We start from the raw sequence: 22,223 nt of genomic DNA, 5'->3' as shown, positions 1-22,223 counted from the left end.
CATGCAGTGTTACAGAATTAGGCAGATTGATGCCTAATTTAGGCACAAAGATTTATACCAGGTTTCAGTTGGTGTAAATGCTTGCGCCAAATCCTGGCACCAAATGCTATTCTATAAATGGTACCTAACTTAGAGTACTATCAAAATTTTGCTGCTAATTCATTTGAAGAACTACTAGACTTTAAATCAATATGTTTAAGAAATAAAGCCTCAACGTCTCTGAGAAATTCATAAACTTAAAAAAAGCACAGACTTTTAACAAACCCACAAATGAGCTACTACCACTGCCTTCTATTCAGAATGACAAAACAGCAATGTAAAAACTCCTAACGGAGAAAAAAACCACTGCTTCAAAAATCATTCTCTAATACTGGTTCTCTACATGTCCATAACTTTTGCAAGTTCTCAAATAAAGATCAAAAATAGAAGAAAACCAAAACTCAAAACCATTCCACAAGTGCACTTGAAACAAAAAAAATCAAAAGTCACTTACCAGAAACTAATATATGTGCTATTAAAGCAAATGCGCAATCTTCCTGCTGATTCCAAGTTGCATACATATAAGACCTCAACAAGGATTAACGCCCCCCCCCCCCCCCCCCTTGTTTCGGAAACCTGCTTCAGGTGGAGGAATGTTCAAATGACTCAGTTTTTTGAAGTTTATGACGTTCCCTCAGCAGTTGAGGATTTATTTCTTAAACATATTGATTTAAAGTCCAGACTTTTGGTAGTTGTTCAAATGAATTAGCAGCAACATTTTGATAGTGATTAGAACATTTTATATTTTCTTATCCAATAGTATTTGTTTACCCAACTCGGAAGAACATTTATAGAATACTGCTTAATGCTCACTTTTTTGGCGCCAATTTATCGGCTCCATATACAAAATTTAGCCCTATGTATATGAGCTTTATGATGAAGGAGTGTTTGGATTATTTTATAAAGTCAACGTGTGTGTCTATGAGTCTTTTTTTAATAACATACCTGAAAGCTCCCACACAAAGTTACACCTGCTCCAAGGCACAAATAACTTTGTCCTTGTATGTGCTGTTAGACATTGGAGCATTTGTGTGCGTTTTTTGAATATCAACTAGGTTGATATTCAAAAATTTCCATGACCCTCTGTAATAGACAATGGAGGTCATTTTAGAAGGCTTGTGTAAGTTTCATACAAGTAAATGACCGATATATGTAAATAGCTATTTTAGAAAATTACACACGTAAAAGCCAAAGATATGCTCATAGATAATGGTATTATAAAAGTTACAGGCATGTGAACCCAATATTGATTATATTACCAGATCTGGTCTATGTCCCAGAAGTCAAAACTAGTTTGTTTCCTATTTCTGACTCTAATTACCACATTTAGAGGAGCAGATCTACCTGCAAAATAACATAGTTGTCTAAATCTAATTGCATGTCTAAAGCCTTTATTAAAATTCTTACCAAGAGTGCATCCTCTTGATTCCACATAATGACCAAGCCAGATTTGGAGCTCACTTTTATATACATAGCACTTTTCTCTATCTTGACACCTGAGTAGCTGTGTGGTGGCATAACACTGGAAGAAAACAGTAGAGATGTTAACTCATGCCAGGGTCTATATTTATTGCTCTGCACATTTCTGGGCACATTAGTGTAGTCCAGCAGGATATTATATTTTAATAAATAGAGAAAGAAAGACATAGAATAGACTGTCCCCCCCGATATTCAAAACCATTTCACCGGCCAGGATCAGCACCTGGCCGGTTAAATTGCACTTAACTGGCTATCTGGTGATATTCAGCGGGGGATATCTGGTTATCCCCTGCTGAATATTCCCAGTTAGCGCCTAGGAGATAACCAGCTATATTGCATAATACAGCCAGCTATCCATGAATATGCAATTCATTTCCAGCTATTGTAGGTAGCAATATTGGGCCGCTTAAATAGCTGGTATATCTTTAATCGGTTTAACGGTAACCAGCTGTCTTTGAATATCGACTTAGCCAGCTAACTTTAAACTGGCTAAAAATAAACCGGATATTCAATGCCAGTCCCCTCCTGTGCTTTGAATATTGACCCTTGTAACTTTTCAAGTCTTCTCTGACTGCATCATAGAGATGATAGGTGTGACCACTGCACAGAACAGATGGCGGCCTTCATGGATCTCTACTATGGAAAATTTAAGAACCTTCTCTAACAGCATTTGATGTCTGTTTCTTGAGAGACCCAGGTTCAGTTTTAGATCCAGTTGTTTATCCTTGAGCCAGTCAAGAGATTCTGTGGAGGCAGAGCCTCCATGAAGGGAGGCAGCCTGGCCACCACTTAATTGTAATATTTACCAGCCAACAGAGTGCATATTTTAACCAGGTTTGAAAAACCTGGGTTTCTAAGCTGAAGTGATTACTGCAACAGCCAGACCTAGAGCAAAAGATGTACAACAAAGAACCCCCACCCCCACCCCACGCTAACCAGGCATTTTCAGCAGCAATAACCATTAAATGTTGCTGAAAATGACCACATCTGCAGAAATGTGAGTTAACTAGTTGGCAGCCATTCCCGGCTGGTTAACTTGTGCTGAATTTTGGCTGGCCAGATTTTTTTTAAACCACTGTGGGAGCAGCCTTTTAAAAAAAAAGCTGATCGCATGGCTAATATTGAGCTATTTCTAAACAATAACAATAAAGCAATATAAGACATATTTTTCCAGTATTGTACACAATGAGATATATTCTTCTTACTGGTTTACCTGTCCATATGAGTAAAATCGATACTTGAAAATATCATGAACTACATGATGGAGATTTAGCTAGACTTCCCATTTCCTCAGGTCTAGACTTTTACCATGCTTCACAGTGTCTAACATTTATTCACTATCATTACACTCTGCATTAAGACACTTAAACTTACGGATTGCCATTGAATGTAGCAGTGTTAGCCTTGAGTTCAATAACCGCTCCATCAAGCTTCATCACGATGTGGCTGATAGTTGCAACATTGTTCACCTCGCTGCGCCTTATCTGGATGTTGAATTCCTCATAGGCACCCTTGCAGTGTGAGGCAAAGACGTAGTTGCAAGTCCCCGGGAGCTGGTAGACATCCCCATCAAAGTTCTTGAAGTGATAGTTTCCCCAAGTGCTGCAAACTTGGTTATTGTGAGCCGTGATCATTGCTGTGAATCCAACATAGACTGTCAGAATGAGCTTCAGTTTCCTTGACCTGTGTATTAGCTTATTACATCTTCCTGCCTGCTTTCCTTCCATTTATCAGTCTACCTTTGAACTCTGCACACATTGGGCCAGATTTTATATATGGCGCCTAGATAATCCGCATGGAAAACATTTCCACTTAAGCGTATTCTATAAGCAGTGCCTAGATTTAGGCATGGTACATAGAATATGATTAGTTGATATCCTAGTGCCTAAAACTACACGCCTCCATTTACACCAACGAAAATGTGGTATAAATCCTTGCGTGTAGATTTACGCACATTGGGCCATATTCTATAACAACACACATAAGTTTTGAAATGCCCACAAAACACCCATTTCCCTGCCCATAACCACACCTCTTTTTGCCTGTGTGTATTAAAATTAGGCGCAGTGCATTACAGAATACGCTTAGGGAGTTGTGCGTGTAAATTCTAATTATTGCAAATTAGTGTTCATTATTGCTTGTTAAGAGCTGTTAACAACGCTGATTGGCTTGTTAAGCCAATTAAGTTACGCATGCTGTTACAGAATACTCTTGGATTTTGGTGCAGATCTCGAGGCGTGCTATCTAGAATCCGGGGGATTGCGGAGAAATTCTATAAATGGCGCCCAGTTAGGAACTGGGAAGATTCGCACTGAGCACCAATTCTATAAAGGTTGTCCAGTGCTAAGCAACCTTTATAGCAGGGTTGTTCAACTTCGGTCTTCAAAGGCCGCAATCCAGGTGGGTTTTCAGGATTTCTCCAATGAATATGCATGAGATGTATTTGAACGCACTGCCTCCTTTGTATGAATATTCATTGGGGAAATCCTGAAAACCCGACCTGGTGAGGGCCAAGGTTGGACACCCCTGCTTTATTGACAAGCACTTAGTGTGCATTCCCGTGGCCAACTTTGGGCAGAAGGACATACACCTGCTGAAACCTGGCATGCAACCAATGGCAGTGCATAAATGGCCCTATTCTATAACACTGCACCCACATTTTTGGAACACCCCTGACCTACCCATGCCCCTCCCTGGGCCACATTCCCTTTTGACTTGCATGTGAGACAATTTATTGGCATAGTGTTATAGAACAGTGCATAGGCAGATCTGCATATAAGTCCTAATTAGGGCCAATAAGCATCAATAATTGGTTGTTAATGGCTCATTAACTAGTTTGCGCATGGAACTGTGATCTGTGCCTAAATTTAGGTGACCTCTCTAGGATTCGGGAAATCATGTGTTCATATCTTCATCTATTTCTTTATGTATACATCAATATATTACCGTTATCAGCAAGTCTACTCTCCCATCTAGCCATTTGTCAATCTACTTGCCCAGCTATGGAACCTTTATATTCTTATTTAATTCTCATTGATCATTCTATGGGGGACATTTTCAAATAGCCAGATAGTTGCAAACTTCAAGGGTGGTGTTTGCATGCAGACACGGGGGCTATTTCAAAGAGACATTTTCCATGTTGTTTCTTTTTGAAAATTAACAAGTGCAAAGTAGGGGTGTATTAACAGCATCCACATACTTTGTACCTGCTGTTTTCCTCTCCTGACTTAAACACACCCAAAAGATTGCTTCTATTCCTCCACAACTAAAAATAAGCAAGTGATGGTGGGTGCACTGACTTTTAGTCACATTTAAGGGCAACAATTTTCAGTCAGACCATTTTACCCAGGTAAACACTTTGAAAAGTGCCCTTTATGGCTCCTGTGTGGAACTGTTGAAAAAGTATAATGCTGTCAGAAAGTCCCATACCTCAGGCCAGCCCAATGACACAGTAGCATTGCTGTGCTCTGCCACATGGGACATTGGAGTTCAATTCCCAGCTCTAGTCTCTGCTCCTTGAGCCAGCTGAAGTTGTGATTGCTAATATAATATTGTTCTCAATCCTTGGCGGGGGAGTGAGGAAGGAAGCAGTCCTAACCATTTAACAATAGTGACACCTAGTGGTCAGACTCAGGGTGCACTACAGTCTACAGACCATGGCCAATGGATTATCACCAGAATAATTAGAACAACCCCCCTACTTAAATAGAACTGTTGATCCCCCCCCCCCCAAAAAAAAATAGAGAAATCAAGAATATTCCATGTTCTTGGCATAGTATGAGAAACAAACTTACACAGTGTGACAAGAATACTCAGCTCTGAGGATAATACAGTAAAATGGATCTTATTTTATAATGTTTGTATTTTTACAGGTAGACATTTTAGATTCCATGATAAACTACAGTAATTGTTTGAAACCTTGGAGAATTATAGTTACCCAGAAAGGACTAGTCATTAGCCAATTTGATTATTTTATTTCAGAATTCCATTTTATTATTTAAAATGTATGTATTTTCCCATTTATTTCTTCTTCATTTGCCTACTCAATTAGGCCAGTTTCTACTGGCACATCCTTCTTGTTGTCACCTCAATTGACTTTGTGTCAATCTACTGAATCTCGGTGTTAATATCGAAAATTAGCTTGTCAGTTTAACTTACGTCTAATGTCTTTCATAGTCATTGTTGGGATGATGGTCACTGTTTTGGAACCAGACTGCATCTGGGATTCTATGGATAAAAGGAAAAGAAAATCAGAGTTTGTCTGAAGTACAGCCTCTAATAACTATTTTTGCTTCCTTGGGATTATTGACTATTCAGGTCATGAAATGGATCAAGGGGAAGACCAATGGCAACAACAGTAGATAATGAACACAATGTGCTTTGGAAAATCATGCCAAGAGATTTGTGAAGTGGCCTCTGTTTAAAACATAACAAACATGTAGGCCTTTGAACATCCTGCAAAAATGCACATGCACGTTTCTGCACTGTAGGCATTTATAACATAGCTCCCCTAAGACAGAAATCTTCACAGCTTTTCCCATGGATAAACAGATATTTACCTTCTCAAAGCAAGTAAAAGTTCATGTGTTGCCCATTTTTCATGTCCAGAAAAATGTGGTTTTGGATGGAGGGAAAGCTTAGAAGAGATTTTTATTTTGACAGCCCTATGCACACTTTCGCGGGTACATTTGCAGCTGTGCATGGTTTCCCTTTAACATGTCCTTGCAGGCACCACAGGCTCTCTAAAAATTGCCTATAAAGGTTTTTTTTCCTATGATTCCTGTTATTTTAAAGACTTTTTTGATATCCTGCATTGGGATATTGTAAAATAAATGACTGGTTTTAATTTACACTTTGTTGAGATGCTATTAATTGTCTGATTCTTAATTTACTGCCTTTCTGTGGTACAACCATGAAGGGCAATTTTAGAATGGCACCTAAATGAAGGCACCAATTGCATGCACAAATTTATAGATTAGGGACACTTATGCATGTGAGTGATGTCACAAATGGGCATTTATGCACGTGCTAGGCGATATTCTATCAAACTGGCATCTCCAATAATCAGGCAAATATTTTTGTTGCAGGGAAAACCGTCTAAATGAAAAAAATAATAACCCAAAGCCTTTGACACAGTTATGCATAGACAACTAATAAATAAACTGAGTACCCTCACTATAGGTTCTAAAGTGATTGACTGGCTTAGAAACTGTTTGAGTTGAAGATTGCAAAGGGTAGCAGTAAATGGAGCTCATTGTGAAGAAAAGGATGATACCAGTGGGCTGTCTGGTAAGGTTTGCCTCTTTGTTGATGATACCAAAATTTGCAATAGGGTAGACACCCCTGATGGTGTGTATAACACAAGGAAGGACTTAGCAAAGCTAGAGGAATGGTCTGGAATTTGGCAGCTAGGATTTAATGCTAAAGAATGCACGGTAATACATTTGGGCTGCAAAAACCTGAGGGAATGGTACAGTTTAGGGGGTGATGAAGAACTTTTGATCACAAAAGAGGAGTAGGACTTGGGTGTGATCGTATGTGATGATCTTAAGGTGGCCAGATAGGTAGAAAAGGCGATGGCAAAAACTAGAAGGATGTTTGGGTACATAGGGAGAGGAATGGCCGGTAGAAGAAAGGAGGTGATAATGCCCCTGTTTAAGACTCTGGTGTGTACAATTCTGGAGACCGCACCATCAAAAAGATATAAACAGGATGGAGTTGTTCCAGAGGGTGGCTACTAAAATGATCAGTGGTCTTCGTCATAAAGCATTTGGGGACAGACTTAAAGATATCAATATGTATATTTTGGAAGAAAGATGGGAGAGGGGAGATATGATAGAGACATTTACATATCTATGTGGCATGAATGCACAGGAAGAGAGTCTCTTTCAACTGAAAGGAAGCTCTGGAATGAGGGGGCATAGGATGAAAGTGAAATGGGGATAGATTCAGCAGTAACCTGAGAAATATTTCTTCACGGAAAGGGTGGTGAATTCATGGAACGGCCTCGCAGTGGAAGCAGTAGAGTTTTGTGTCCATTGAGTCCTGAAAATGAATTCAATCACCAATCATTGTTGTTATGGATTTTCTAAACTTATGTAACACTGCAACATGCCAAATATTTCAACAAAGCAATGTAAATATGGTTACCTTGTTGCTGCCGAACTTCTTCATATCCATAGTATACAGTCTGCGCTTGGTAATTCTGAGTCTGTGCATTGACTGTGAAGAGATAAATATGAAACATGATATGTGAATTGGGTTTTACCTCTGAGTAAACCAGAGCAAGTGGGAAAAGAGAGACAGAATCAGCAATTTTAAGGCATGGTTTCATCAGTGCACAAATAGGAGCCCTCTATTATTCAGTTTCTTCAAAATCTCAGCATGAAATCGAAATTCAGCCTACGGGAGTGCTAATATTATAGTTGGGTACAGTAGATTTTTGGTGGGTTTTGGAGGACTCACCATATAATATAAGGGGTAACGATGAGATGTGTACCTGGGTCTACTGCAGTGCCCCCTAGGGTGCCCCACTGCTCTTCTGGGATTTTTATTTGGCCAGTCTACTAAGAATGCTGCCCTTCCCCCATACATTCTATTGGTTGTTTTTGTGCATTTTTTCCTTGGACATCTTTTTTTCAAAAATGGTCCTAAAAGAGAGATGCATTGAGCACAAAAACATCTAGCAAATGGTCATTTTCAAATCAAAAAGTTGGTTTGAAAATGGCGATTTTCCCTTCTGGATTTAGACATCATATCAAAAATGCCCCTCATAGTGTTGGATTACCCAGTTTACTTGTCTGTGCTGTTTTCCTGCTTTTATTACACTTACATAAGGATCATTCAGGATTGGCTTACTGGGACATGTTTTCTAAAGGACACTTAACTTGGGTTAACAATCAAAACTAAAACACCTTAAGTGCAAAAGCTCTGCAGTAACTGTGTGTGTGTGTGTGGGGGGGGGGGGGGGGGCGGGGACATGTCCAGCATTTCATCTGCAGTTTCCACTCAGATAAATGCTCTAACATTACATTACAATCTGTTCTTGCATTACGCTAATACCCAATGAGTTCAGAGCGATCACAAACAAGAAACACTAGGTAAAACACTTAGGACCATACAAGCATTTTATTTTTCAACTTCTGAAAATCAGATTACATCAATTTAGATGTGAAATTTACAAAAAAAGCGTAGGTTTTATCATTTTCATAAATAACACCACTTTACCCTAAATAACATAAAATTATTCTCTATTCTTAAATTCCAAGCTTTAGCTGCCTGATAAGAAAAGAGAGAATTAAAAAGTCTCTTTGATCTTATCCCTTTAGGATCTGGAAAACATAGTTGCTTCAAAGATCATAAAGAATGTTTGCAGAAGACACATGAAAAGCCAAGTAATATACACAGGAGCTATTCCTTGTTGAATCTTGAAAATCATGCAGTAAATTTAAACAATACTCTGGCCACTATAGGCAACCAATGAAGCTGAACATACAAAGGGGTCACTCTATCAGATTTCCTACTTGAGTAAATCAGTTTTACTGCAGCATTCTGCACTATCTACAATTTTTTAAAACAATCATGATGTTGCAATAATCTAATTTAGATAAAACCAAGGCCTGCACAATCAATCTAAAGTGTTCTTATGTCAAAATTTTCTCATTGTCCAGAAACAATTTATTAGTTGATGTACATGTGATTCCAATGTTAGATTACAGTCTAAAATTACCCCTAGGTGGATTCCAATTTATAACTAACCTTCTCAAACGCAATGGAATCCATCTTGTCTTTTGATCCTATCAGAAGAAATTTAGTCTTATCCTTGTTTAGTTTTAGTAAACCGTCTGATATCCATTTAGCAATTAATGAAATACAGTGTTGAACCCTAAGAGTCACATTTGCTAAGCCTGAACGGACTGGAATTATGACAGTAATGTGATCAGTGTATATAAAAATTGTAAAACCTTCAGATTCAAGTAGCCTCCCAACAGAGGCCAACAGAGCATTAAATAAACGAGGCAATAATGGAGATCCCTGCGGCACATAACATCTTTCATACCAACTACCAGAGAAGGAGCCATCCATTTTAACTCTATAAGATCACATCATCAGAAAACCCTGAAACCAGGATAACACTGTTGGTCAGACCAATATCATTCAGTAGATGCAGCAGTAATACATGGTCCACCAGTTCAAAAGCACTTGATAAATTAAATTGTAAATCAAGTGCCTGTTGACCTGTAGCTAGCAAAAGTCTAATTTTAGATAAAGGTGCTCCAAATCCTGTCTCAGTACTAAAATTACATCAAAATCCTGATTGCAAACTATGTAGAATATCAAATTTGTCCAGATGATCCCATAACTGTAGAGCAACCAAACCTTCCATCAACTTTGCCAAAAAAGGAATACACACAACCAGTCTGTAGTTGGACACCAGTGAAGAAGAAACTTTTAAATCTTTGACAATAGGGGTGAGAATAATATCTCCTATAGATCCAAGAAACCTGCTCAATGCAAGCGAAGCTCTTAGCTATTCAATTAACCTTTGTTTAAAATTAAAGGGGGGGGGGGGGTGTTTGCATAAAATACATAAGACAGTGATCTAGGAGACAGTGAGATCTTACAAATCTACTAATTTGTATTTCCATGTCAGATCATTTAACCTCATGGAAATCTGACAACAGTTAATGACTAAAATTCCAGAGTACTGCAAGTACTTCATTTAAGTATCAAGATCATGATGTTCCGATGCAAAATTACTTCTGAACTGATCTATTTTTTCACAAAAGTAAGTTCCTAACTGATCAACAGTAGGTGATATGTCTTCTTTTGTTTTGATCCGAACATTAATATCTAAGAAATAGTGGGATACCTCAAAACATTTTTTTCAATTCTGATTTATTCTTGCTGATCAAATTGTTCTAATATTTCCTCTTGTCATCTTTATTTTCCTTTTCTATTCTGATATGGTTTTCCTCCAAAACAACCTGATTTATCTCTATACCATGAGTTATTTGCAAGCTGAAGGAATGCGGGTTCGTGTAACACCACCTAAAACCCATGCTAACTGGTTAATGCACCTTAGTAAACATGCCCCATTGACTCAGAGAGATTGCACCACATGGAGGAGGAGATGGAAAGGTGTCCTAGCTATTGTGCAACAGAGACACCTACTGGCTGTCTCCACACTTCCACATTCCAGAAAAAATTACCATATGTATCTCTTAGTCAAGAGGTTTTGAAAACTGATTCATGACTGAATAATTCTGATGTTAGGCCAATAAAAGGAATCATAGTCTACACAAAATCCAGTTCTCTCCAGAACCAGTACAGTCACTAATACACTGCACATTAGAAAACTTGGAATGCTGGCCTTTTCTCTTCCCCTATTGTGAACAGACTGAGATTACAGACAGGAATTCAGGAACATACCTTTTTTTCCCCATCTGTACCCCAGAGCTAGCTTTAAAAGAGTGTTTGGAACAAAAGAATCTTTCAAGGGCTGTTAATCTGTCTAATATTAATTATAAGGTACACCATATCAATCTCTTTATTTCTATTTCTAGAAAAAAATAGTGAATTTATTGTGCATTTCACTGATATGACTGAATTAAAAGAACATTTTTAAAGAGGAACCCAGCATACTCAACCACAGAATTTACTAGAAGCCTCACTGGGCAACACCATGTGCTCTGACATTCAAGAAGAAAACCACTGATCAAAAGAATAAATGATGTCTGCAAAGGCAGAGATCAGGATGATTAATGAAGGGTAATCTATGTTATTGAGGAGCCCTTTTACTAAGCCACCTAAGCATCTACATATGCCCAATGCATGCCAAAATGGACTTACTACCTGGCTACCACGTGGTGCTTGCAGTAATTTCATTGTTGGTGCACGTCCGAAAAATAATTTTTATTTTCAGACACATGTATTGGGTGCATGCCAAGTGGCATTTGATGTGCATAGGTCATTACCGCCCGGTTACCGTGTGAGACTTTACCGCTAGTTCAATGGCTAGTGGTAAGGTCTCAGACCCAAAGTGAACGCGCGGCAATTTTCATTTTGCCGCACGTTCATTTTCGGCAAAAATTTTAAAAAGGCATTTTTTTCAGATGCGCTGAAAAATGATTCTGCGCACGCCCAAAACACGCGTCTACCCTACTGCAGGCCATTTTTCAGTGCGCCTTAACAAAAGGACCCCTTTGTTAAGTTGCCTTTAGTAAAGAACTACCTTATATAAATAGCGCCCAGCTAAAAATAAAAGAACCAGGGGTTTCACGACAGATTACTGTACTCCAATAAACTACTTCAGGGGCCCTTTTACTAAGGCATGCTGAAAAATGGCCTATGGTAGTGTAGACACGTGTTTTGGGCGCACACAGAATCATTTTTCAGCAGGCCTATAAAAAATGCCTTTTTAAAATTTTTGCCGAAAATGGACGTGTGGCAAAATGAAAATTGACACACATCCATTTTGGATCTGATACCTTACCACCAGCCATTGACCTAGCAGTAAGCTCTCATGCGATAACTGGGCAGTAATGGTCTACATATGTAAAATGCCAATTACCACCTGTGCAACAGAAAATAAAAATATTTTCCAGCGTGTGTAACTTGGAATTGCCGCGCTTTGGGCGCAGGTAGGCACTTACGCGGTTTTGCAAAAGGGCCCCTCAATACATTAAAAGTTCCTACCCAGGATCAGCCAAATTGACAAGGGGGATGCCAATGTTGCTGTTCACAGAAGCGGCAACAAATCCCTGCTTCTAAAACAAAAGAACTGGACCAAGAACTTAAATGGTGCCAGAAAATGCTCACCATACCCAAAGGATGTAAGCTGCAAGATGGTGACTGCAGCCATCTTATTAGAATGCCCAAAGCACGTCAAACAGGCTTATTTCTGATTGGTTAGAAGTCAAATGCCGACTCTCATTTGGATGAGACAAAATACTTGAGACACATTCACAATAATAAGTGCTCTGGCATTTTGAAGTGGAATCCTGCAACTGTGCTAGGATGATAGTTCAGTCCAAACCTTGAACTGAATATTCTCCTCTAAATGCAAGCTAGCATCTATGTCTATTGGGTTTTTCCCCTACTCTTTTTATGACTTTTGGATCAACCCACAGACCCTGTCTGACCTAAAATCCTGCTTCACCAAGAAAAGTATGAGACAGTCAATTTCCAACAAATTGTTTTGCTAATATCATCTAGTTCAATCATAAGAACATAAGCATTGCCATACTGGGACAGACTGAAGGTCAATCAAGCCCAGTATCCTGTTTCCAACAGTGGCCAATCCAGGTCATAAGTACCTGGTAAGTTCCCAGAACAGCAAAACAGATTGTATGCTGCTTATCCTAGAATATGCAGTGGATTTTCCCAAGTCCATATTAATAATGGCTTAAGGACTTTTCTTTTAGGAAATGATCCAAACCTTTTTTAAACCCTGCTAAGCTAACTGCTTTTACCACATTCTCTGGCAATGAATTCCAGAGTTTAATTACTCATTGAGTGAAGAAATATTTTCTCTGATTCAATTTAAATATACTACTTACTAGCTTCTTTGTGTGCCCCCTAGTCCTAGTATTATTGGAAAGAGTAAACAAGCAATTTACATCTACCTGTTCCATTCCACTTCGTATTTTATAAACCTCTGTCATATCTCCCCTCAGCTGTATCTTCTCCAAGCTGAAGAGCCATAACCATCCCCTTTATCATTTTTGTCACCCTTCTCTGTACCTTTACTGATTCCACTATATGTTGAGATGCAGTGACCAGAACTGAACACAGTATTCAAGGTGCGGATGCACCATGGAGCAATACAAAGGTATTATAACATTCTCAGTTTTGTTTTCCATTCCTTTCCTAATAATTCCTAACATTCTATTTGCTTTCTTAGCTGCTGCTGCACATTGAGCACAGGGTTTCAACGTATCATCAATGATGACACCTAGATCCCTTTCCTGGTCGGTGACTCCTAATGGTTTAATGTCCTCTTTCCACAGGCATCACTTTGCACATGCTCACATTAAAAGTCATCTGCCATTTGGATGCTCAGTCTCCCAGTCTCATAAGGTCCTCTTGCAATTTTTCACAATACTCTTGCAATTTAACAACTTTGAATAACTTTGTGTCATCAGCAAATTTAATTACCTCACTAGTTACTCCCATCTCTAGATCATTTATAAATATGTTAAAAAGCAGCAGTCCCAGCACATATACTACATCTGCTCTTACACTCACTTACAGAATGCAAAGCAGAGCAAAGTAAATGGTATGAAGGGCAGTTCTACAGCTGTGTGCCAGTGGTTAAGCATCACATGCATGTGTGAATGGTGTCTTGATTGCCTCTTACATGCACACTTGCCCTAAGCATTAATTATTATTATTATTATTATTACATTTGTACCCCGCACTTTCCCACATAATGCAGGTTCAATGCGGCTTACATAGTAATTTGAAATACAAAGTTAATAGAATTTTAATAAAACAGTAGTAAAATAATGTAAAGTTGGGCTTAGCAGTGTATGATAAGTTGAGCTAGATAAAATATGACTAGGATAAAAGAGGGTAGACAGAATAGGATAGTGTAATTTGGGAGAAAGGGTAAGGAGGGATAAAATTAAGAAGAGGTGGAAAGAGAAGGATGGGAGGTTGATATTTAAGTCAGAACAGAATCTATAAGGGCCCATGTAAGTGTTATCATACACATCTGCAAAAGGGGCATACACATGGGTGGAGCTTGGGCAGGATATGAGCATGATGCCCATTGTCAATCATACCTTACAGAATACAATATGATGTACACAAAGCTTGCAGCATTTATACACCTTCATTTTCACCACTCACTGACCTCCTGTAAGTGGGCACATATACATTTTGGCTCATCATTGCTGGTTTGTGCTGCATTTTAGCACCAATTTATAGAACTGCACCATACTCTTTAACTTCTTAGGGGGTCTATTACTAAAGCTTAGCTCAAGTTATCTGCAGCAGGGCCCATAGGAATAAAATGGGCACTACTGCAGAAAACTCGAGCTAAGCTTTAGTAAAAGACCCCCTTAGTTTATTTGGCTTGTGTGGTCATTTTTTAAGTTACTTGTAAGCCATCCTGGAAAGGATGCCCACTATCTATCGATAGATGAATAGATAGATATAGATATTCATTAATTAATTAAATTGTAGTGATTCCCATCCTGTATCAATTAAACATTTTACTCTTCAGTTGTACATTCTGTAGGTGGCTTCCTTCCCATTCCCCTGAAACTTAGTGGACAATCACGGCATGAGCTGTGTCCCAGTCATGCCAGATAGAATTCAGTCTGTTTGGTTCATGCTTTGCCTGAAGATCATAAACATTTACCAATCAAATATGTTCCATTAAGGCAGTTATTTTAGAAGCCCTATTCAGGATTTGGACATGCAGAAACCAGCATTTAGATGTGATTATCCCATACATGTTTAAATCCTGATTTTAGAAAGCCAACATATACATGTCCAAATCACAAGTATGGTTTATGGTTATAGTTTGTTTTTCTTTATATACTGTTTTGTCTGCAGACTTGGAAAGTGGTTTAGAATTACAATTAAAATTGAAATAGAAATAGAACGCCAAAAAAACACTCATTCCAAATTCCAAAAGCCTGTACAGGGGAATTCTATAAATGGTGCTTAAAATTGTGTGCAATGTAATAGAGTAACGAGTCTATTAGTACCAATAATTGGGTGTTAACAATCATTGGTACTAATTGGCAACAATTTTGATTCACATGGGCATCTTGCTAAGCGCTATTCTATAAAGATGTGTGTGCTAATTCTTTAGTGTGCAACTGAAAAGGGGTGTGGCCGTGGGAGGGACATGGGCGAATCAGGGGCATTCAGTTGGTGTAAATCCCCACGCCCAAAAGCTGGGCATGGATTCCAGCACTACACTCTATTCTATAAATGGCACCATTTACTGAATTTAGTCCATAATGCATAAAATAAAATTGTTAAAACTCCATGTGGTAAGGGGGCATGACCTAGAAGTGTTTTAAGCAGGACTAAGGTGGGGCTAAAAATACACATGCATTTCCCTTTTCAAAAGAGTTATGAACGTTTAAGTCCTCTAGGTTATTTAAAGGTGATTGTTTAATGCAGTGCTCTATTGGAGAGATTAGGGGAGGTTACCCTCTTAATCCTCCAGTATTTTTTGTCCCCTTTCCCTTGAAAATGATACTGGCACATGATAGCGAGCTCTATGACAGCATGGGGAACCACAGATGTGTAGGTTTCTAGCATGCAAACATACACATGTATGTTCTGAAATACCAATATGTACCTGTATGTGCTGGCACATAGACATCTAAGTTGCTGAGCTACCTCTATTGATATTGTAGACACTGATTTTTGCAAAATGGGTGCTGCCGCAACACATTGCCTGCACATACATGTCCATTCCTACATACGTTTTAGAAAAGATTCATTTCCAAAATGCTGGCTGCATTTGAGACGTCTTGACCTGGATGACTCAGTTCTGATATTTATGTTCTATCTACAATCTGCCTTTAAATATCCTCAGTGATACAGTTGTGAGCAACAGTTCACAAGAATTACAGGGGGGCATGCCAAGTATAAATTTATTATTCCTTACAAAATATGTAAAATGTCCTTGGTGAGTGCAGCCTTCTATGAATACCATCCTGAAAAATATCAGCTCGGTAAGAAAAAGGCAGCATAAACGTCCTTTGGTAATCCAGCAGCTCTGAAAGGGAGAGTGATTCCTCTATTCCTGTGTTACTAATATGTGTTTTATTAAGTTCAAAAACAGCACACAAATGCCTAATGTATAATCCTATATAAACCTCACAATCTGTGGAAAGCTGCTAATTGCTTGGAATGGGTTGTCCTGTCCTTTCCCTAAATCACCCTCAACATTACCAGCCTAACATCAATACTAAAATGGAAACAGCAGAAGGGTATCCCTGATGTGAAATGTTTTAATTAAAGCACAAGTCTGACAACTTGTAGCTCAGTAAACCTGCTGTTTCTTGGAAGGACCTAATCATTCTTTGTTGCGTCTTAGTTTAATATTTCATTAAAGCAAATTGATGTGAGTGGTTTTCTTTTTCACTTCCTGCTAACTTAAATGCTAGGTTAAGAATTTCCAGCATAGGTTCTGCCAAGTCTATTTTAACCCTGAGGGAGAAAATTTTGTATGCTGATAACATTTCTTTATCTATGTACATCTCATAGATGCTAACTTCACGAATTAAAGAAGCATTCCTGGGTATGGGAGTAAGTTGTGCACGGACTGCAAAGCTTGGATGAAACAGATCGATCTAAATCGCTGAATTCACAGCATGACCATGTCACCCCTCAGCTTACATTATAGACCAACAAAGGAGCTAAAGGCTCTCTCAAACTTGTAAACTCATGCAAAGGTATTGTTTACTAGTAACAATAATTCTTTTGAGTTTCCAATCCCATAACAGGGATGTGAATTACTTAGTGTGCATTCATACCTATGTTTACTAAGCAGGGCTATGGGTGTGTTAGCGTTTTTAACATGCATAAATGGTTTACATGCGTTAAACGCTAAAGCACCCATAGAAATATATAGGTACGTTAGCGTTTAACGCGCCTTAAATTTACAGGTGTGTTAAAAACGCTACTGCACCTTTGTAAACATACCCCTCAGTTTGTTAATATACCTTAAAAATTTAGCACACACAAATTTGTTAATTAATGCATGTACAATAGATTTCCATGCATTAAGGAATTTCAGTATGCACTGAAATATTTTTATTAACACAAATGTGTGAAACAAACTGAAAAAATTCATGAAAATAAAAGGAAAAGCCAAATTTTCTGAAAACAAACTGAAATTGTTTTGGCTGTGCACATCCCTGTCCCACACAGAGTATTTATTTGTATGCAGTACACTAGGTCTGTGAACGCTCCAAGATAAGAATTACAAATTACATCTGCCCTTGTTTCATGGGAGCTTTAACAAATCTCAATGATATTTGTGAGTTGTTTTGTTTTAAAGACACTCTCTCTTATTACAAAAATAATACTGGTGCTCTGTAACTGCTGTAGAAAGATGCCCAAAGGCTTCCAAACCTAGGACATACCAGAGTTCATGATAATATTACCCACTACCACTGTCTCTCTAAATAAGGGGGTTCTCAACCCAGTCTTCAGAACATACCCAGCTACTCGAGTTTTCAGGATACCCACAATGAATATGCAGGAGATAGATTTGTACACAATGGAGGCAGCGCTTGCAAATTTATCACATGTGTATTCATTGTGGACATCTTGAAAACCAGAACGGCTTGGTGTGTCCTGAGGACTGGGTTAAAAACCCCCTACTCTAAATGGAAACAAGTAAAATAGCTGCAATATACTTAGATATTTAAACACCTTCGAAGGGGCAGCAAGGTTAGTCTGGTGTAACAAAAATGACAGAGTCATATGGTACCTTAACACATTTATTCAGGTATTGTAAGGGACAGCAGGCTCTGTTCCTTGACAGCACATCATCAATAAACTGATTAGTCTATAAATGCACTGTCTCTGTCATTTAGGTATTTAAAGTAGGCATCCACACAACTCTCCTTGTATGTCAGCTCAATTCCCACTGCAACTCCTTGTGACTCTGGGCAAGCCACTTAAGCCTGCATGACCCCAGGTACAAAAGCTGAGATTGTGAGCCCACTAAGTAAATCACATTGGATATACCACAGAAAGGTGGTAAATCAAATCCATGACCCTTGACCCCTTGATTTACTAAAGGTGCCCTTCAGAGTACGAATAGCAAGGTGTAACCATGAGACAGCGAACAGGACTAGATGGCAGGGCCTTTACATCACTGCCAACAAACTCAGACCATACCGAAAAGACTAAGAGCTAGATTTACTTTCATAATTCTCCTCCCAGTGATTTATTATCTGTAAACCCTATTTTTTATGGAAACTGCCTTGCTCAGAGATGCTTTAATACTGATGGCACTAACCTTACCATACTGAACTGATTTCAATAAAGAAATGTGAGAAGACGTAGATAGATGAGGTGCATTATTACTCTGTTGATGCTGTACTTAAATTCACCTTATTTATTGATTCCCCTTCATAAACCTGATTTGTACATGTATTGCACCAGCGTGTGACTGACTGCAAAGTGATCAAAACATATTTTATTCTGCCATATTTCTGCAATAAATCAATGGACCACTGCCTGAAATTCTTCAGGTGATAACTGAGAACACAAAATGCCCTGTGCCAGCATCAACCACAGGTCTTGCTGAGATACGTTGCCATGGTTAAGTCCAAGTACATCAAACACATCAGAGCTTTTGATTTCACACATGTTAGTCACAGCAGGTGGATGAACTAAACATCGCTTTTTCCACTATAGGGATTTAACAACTGGAATGGGATATCTGAAAAGACCAGTTTCTTTAAATGCAGGGTCTTTTTCTTCATCTCACCCATTAGCAAACTATTCAATAAATCTTTTCCTACAGCAATTTGGTAAGGGCTACAATGTCAGATGGTCACTTTTCAAAATATAGTTTTAAACGGTTACATCATAAGGGACAGATTCCTCGTATCAGCACTTCCTACTGGTTCTTGAGGTGATAACTTGGTAATAGAAATTGTCAGTCACTCATTAGGGATGAGTCTGGGTCCAATGGACAAGTGACCACCATGTTAAAACCACTGGGTATTAATTGGCACCTGCATTGGTGGTCTCAGCAAAGAGGCAGAAACAAGAACGGAATAGCCACATAGCGCATACCTCCCACTGTATTGCAGGAGACTTTCCTTCAAAAATGGCTTAAAGCACATTAGCAGGGCAGTGTTTGTGTGTGGTGGATGGCAAAGGGGCAATGGTGGCTGGTATTTATACTCCTTCCAGAGAACTACAGGCTGCCTTTAAATCAATGGAGCCTTTGGTCTTCTGTCCTCTCAAACTATTGCTGTTCAACAGCCACAAAACACATTAAACTAGCGAGCATACAAAATAAAGCCATGTTAAAAAAAAAAAACAAAGATTTTTGCTGACCAAATCTGCTGAGAATCTACTGGTAATATTGCATTCCAGTTGAGAAAAGTTTTCATAAACTTAGTAAAATTAAAAGTGAAGTCGTTCCTACCTGTAAACTGGACAATGGATGCTATTACCAGGATCCATACTGGTATCCGCGTCCCCCTACTTATGCCCATCTTGTCCGAGGTTCGGACACAGAGTATCAAGCTGAGGGCTTGAGAGGAGGACAGTTTACCTGTGCATTCAACTAGCTTTTTATAGAAGGAAATTTTGGCTGCAATCCCAGATTGCTTCACACAGGCTCCTGGATAGGTGGAGTTTCAAAAAGACAAGCTTCCCTTCACAGGTGACAGGTAAATAGAGCATCCTCATTCCACCTTCTAGGGACCTGTTTGTGTTTTGGGAAGGGTGTGAATTCTTCTTTCCATAGCGTATGTATCTTGCAACAAAAGAAATCCAGAGATGTCAGAAGTTATAAGCAGCTCCCACCCAGAAGCTTGGTCACTGCAGATCCTGGTAGAAACAAATACTCAAGGATCTTGCCATTCACATTGTGGATTTTATTTTCCTTTTGCGTGTGCAGTGATGGTGTTCATCTCAAGGGATCTTGATTCTTTCAGATAGCAACAGCACAGTACATTCCTGAGAATTCGCTAATCCCATGCTGGGTGTCCAAACTCAGAAGGGCTAGATTTACTAAAACGTGCTACCACATTAGCACACTGTGAATTTACGTTATTAATAAATAGATCCCACTGCATTAATGCATGCTAGTGTGCAGTAATGCAGATAGTACTGTAAATCTAGTCATATTGAGGTCCTTTTGCCAAGCCCTGCTAAAAAGTGGCCATCTATTGTAAGTATGTGGGTTTTCCACACACTGCTGCCACTTTCAGTGTGGCAGTAAAATGGCTGCCTTTCCATATCTTTTTTGTAATGGCCATGTGCTAATTTCCCAATTAGCATGTGGTCATTTCCGTGGGAGCCCTTTCCGCCATCTATTTAGCAGGTTGTAAAGGCTCCTGCGCTACTCCTGTGCTAATCAGGGCCGCTGAGAGGGGGGAACAGGGGGGCAAAATTCCCCTAGACCCGACCTCCAAGGGGGCCCAGCCATAAGCATCCTTCCCTCAGCAGTGTTCCTGCAGGCTACAGGCAGCATCAAAAAAGAAAGCAACCTGTCTCCAGCTGGCCTCAGATGTGTTCTCTCTGCTTTGTCCCACTTGCTCTGATACAACTTCCTGTGTCCACACAGGCAGGACACACAGCAGAGGAAATACGTCAGAGGCAAGGCATAGGTAAGTTGCTTCTTTGTTGATGCTGCCCACAGCCAGAACACTGCCGAGGGAGGAGGGAAAGAAGAGAAATATTGAACGCGGGTGGGGAAGTCAGCGTCAGGCAAGCAGAGGCAAACAGTGGGGGATGCATTTTTTTATCCCGAGCAAGGCGGCATCTCTTGGCAGCCCTGATACTAATGGGGTAATGTACAGTAATTTACCCATGCTACCTGATTAGCGCAGGGCACTCCTACTCTCTGCCCCAGACACAACTCCCACACAAAAAAAAAAGTAAAATATTTTTTAACGCAGGAGTAGCACATGGCCAAATTACCGTGGGATGCCTCAGCATGTGCTACTCTTTTACTGTGCGGTATGCACACACTACTGTTTACCATGGCTTACTGTTTACCAACCACACCACCAAGAAGCTTATGGATTGTTCTGGGTAAAATTCCTGTCAAATATCAATGGGGTTGATATTCAAAGCCAGACAAAACAATAGCCTCCTGGCTCACAGGCTCTCGACAAATGTCATCTTTAGAAACTACACTTTTAGACAGATTATCCTTGTATCCTCATTTAGATATTTTGGAATTATCAGTGGAGGAGTGGCCTAGTGGTTAGGGGGTGGACTTTGGTCCTGAGGAACTGAGTTTGATTCCTGGCATAGGTAGCTCTTTGTGACTCTGGGCAAGTCACTTAACCCTCCATTGCCCACCGCATTGAGCCTGCCATGAGTGGGAAAGCGCGGTGTACAAACGTAAAAAAAATAAATCATTGATTTCGCCCTACTACTATTATGTCCTTCGACAATTGTGATCAGTCAGAAATATGCTTGATTTGCATTCTCTGTGTATTTTATCATATGCATATATTAACACACGATACGATTATTGTAATATTAATTATGCTGGTATTACAAAGGCTAATCTAAAACGGCTACAAATGATTCAGAACACCACAGCTCTCATTATTTGTCATGCCTTAGATATGGCAGGGCTACTCCTCTCCTTCAATGCTTACATTGGATTCCTATTGAATTTAGGATTAAGTTTAAGATTCTAACTTTGACACATAAGGCACTCCATCTTATCTTGCTGCTTTGACAATCCGCTTAAGTGCAAGGGTCTGGGACCAAAGAAATACATGCAGTTAACCGGAGCGTGCACTTAACCGTTGTGACCCAAAGAAGCTTGACATCTGATAAACATATGTACAGTACTGTTTATTATACGTACAGTATACAGACTCTGTTAACTGACGTTATACAGTCTCCATTAACTGATGTAAGACTTACTTGAAGTAATCATAGTCCTCGGTACACTCTTGTGTCTGTGAGTTCCATAGACTACATCTGCCAGACGGTAAAAACTGTCATAGCACTGA

General features: G+C 39.3%; 1 protein-coding gene across 1 annotated transcript in view; it reads right to left on the bottom strand.

Annotated features, from left to right (window-relative positions):
* LOC115469670 (mucin-5AC-like) overlaps positions 1–19,730 on the bottom strand; it is a 92,971-nt gene extending 73,241 nt beyond the window's left edge. The window contains exons 1-5 of the mRNA XM_030202458.1: positions 19,667–19,730; positions 7,669–7,740; positions 5,677–5,745; positions 2,893–3,154; positions 1,447–1,561 (exon numbers count right to left, since the gene is read on the bottom strand). Of these exons, the coding sequence (XP_030058318.1) occupies positions 1,447–1,561; positions 2,893–3,154; positions 5,677–5,737 (438 nt within the window). The 5' untranslated portion in view covers positions 5,738–5,745; positions 7,669–7,740; positions 19,667–19,730. The remainder of the gene's footprint in view (positions 1–1,446; positions 1,562–2,892; positions 3,155–5,676; positions 5,746–7,668; positions 7,741–19,666) is intronic.
* Positions 19,731–22,223: the final 2,493 nt, after the last annotated feature.

This window comes from Microcaecilia unicolor, chromosome 4 (assembly GCF_901765095.1).
Source record: "Microcaecilia unicolor chromosome 4, aMicUni1.1, whole genome shotgun sequence".
Classification (NCBI taxonomy): Eukaryota; Metazoa; Chordata; class Amphibia; order Gymnophiona; family Siphonopidae; genus Microcaecilia; species Microcaecilia unicolor.
Note: the sequence above shows the minus strand (reverse complement) of the source record. Positions and strands in the feature narration are given on the sequence as shown.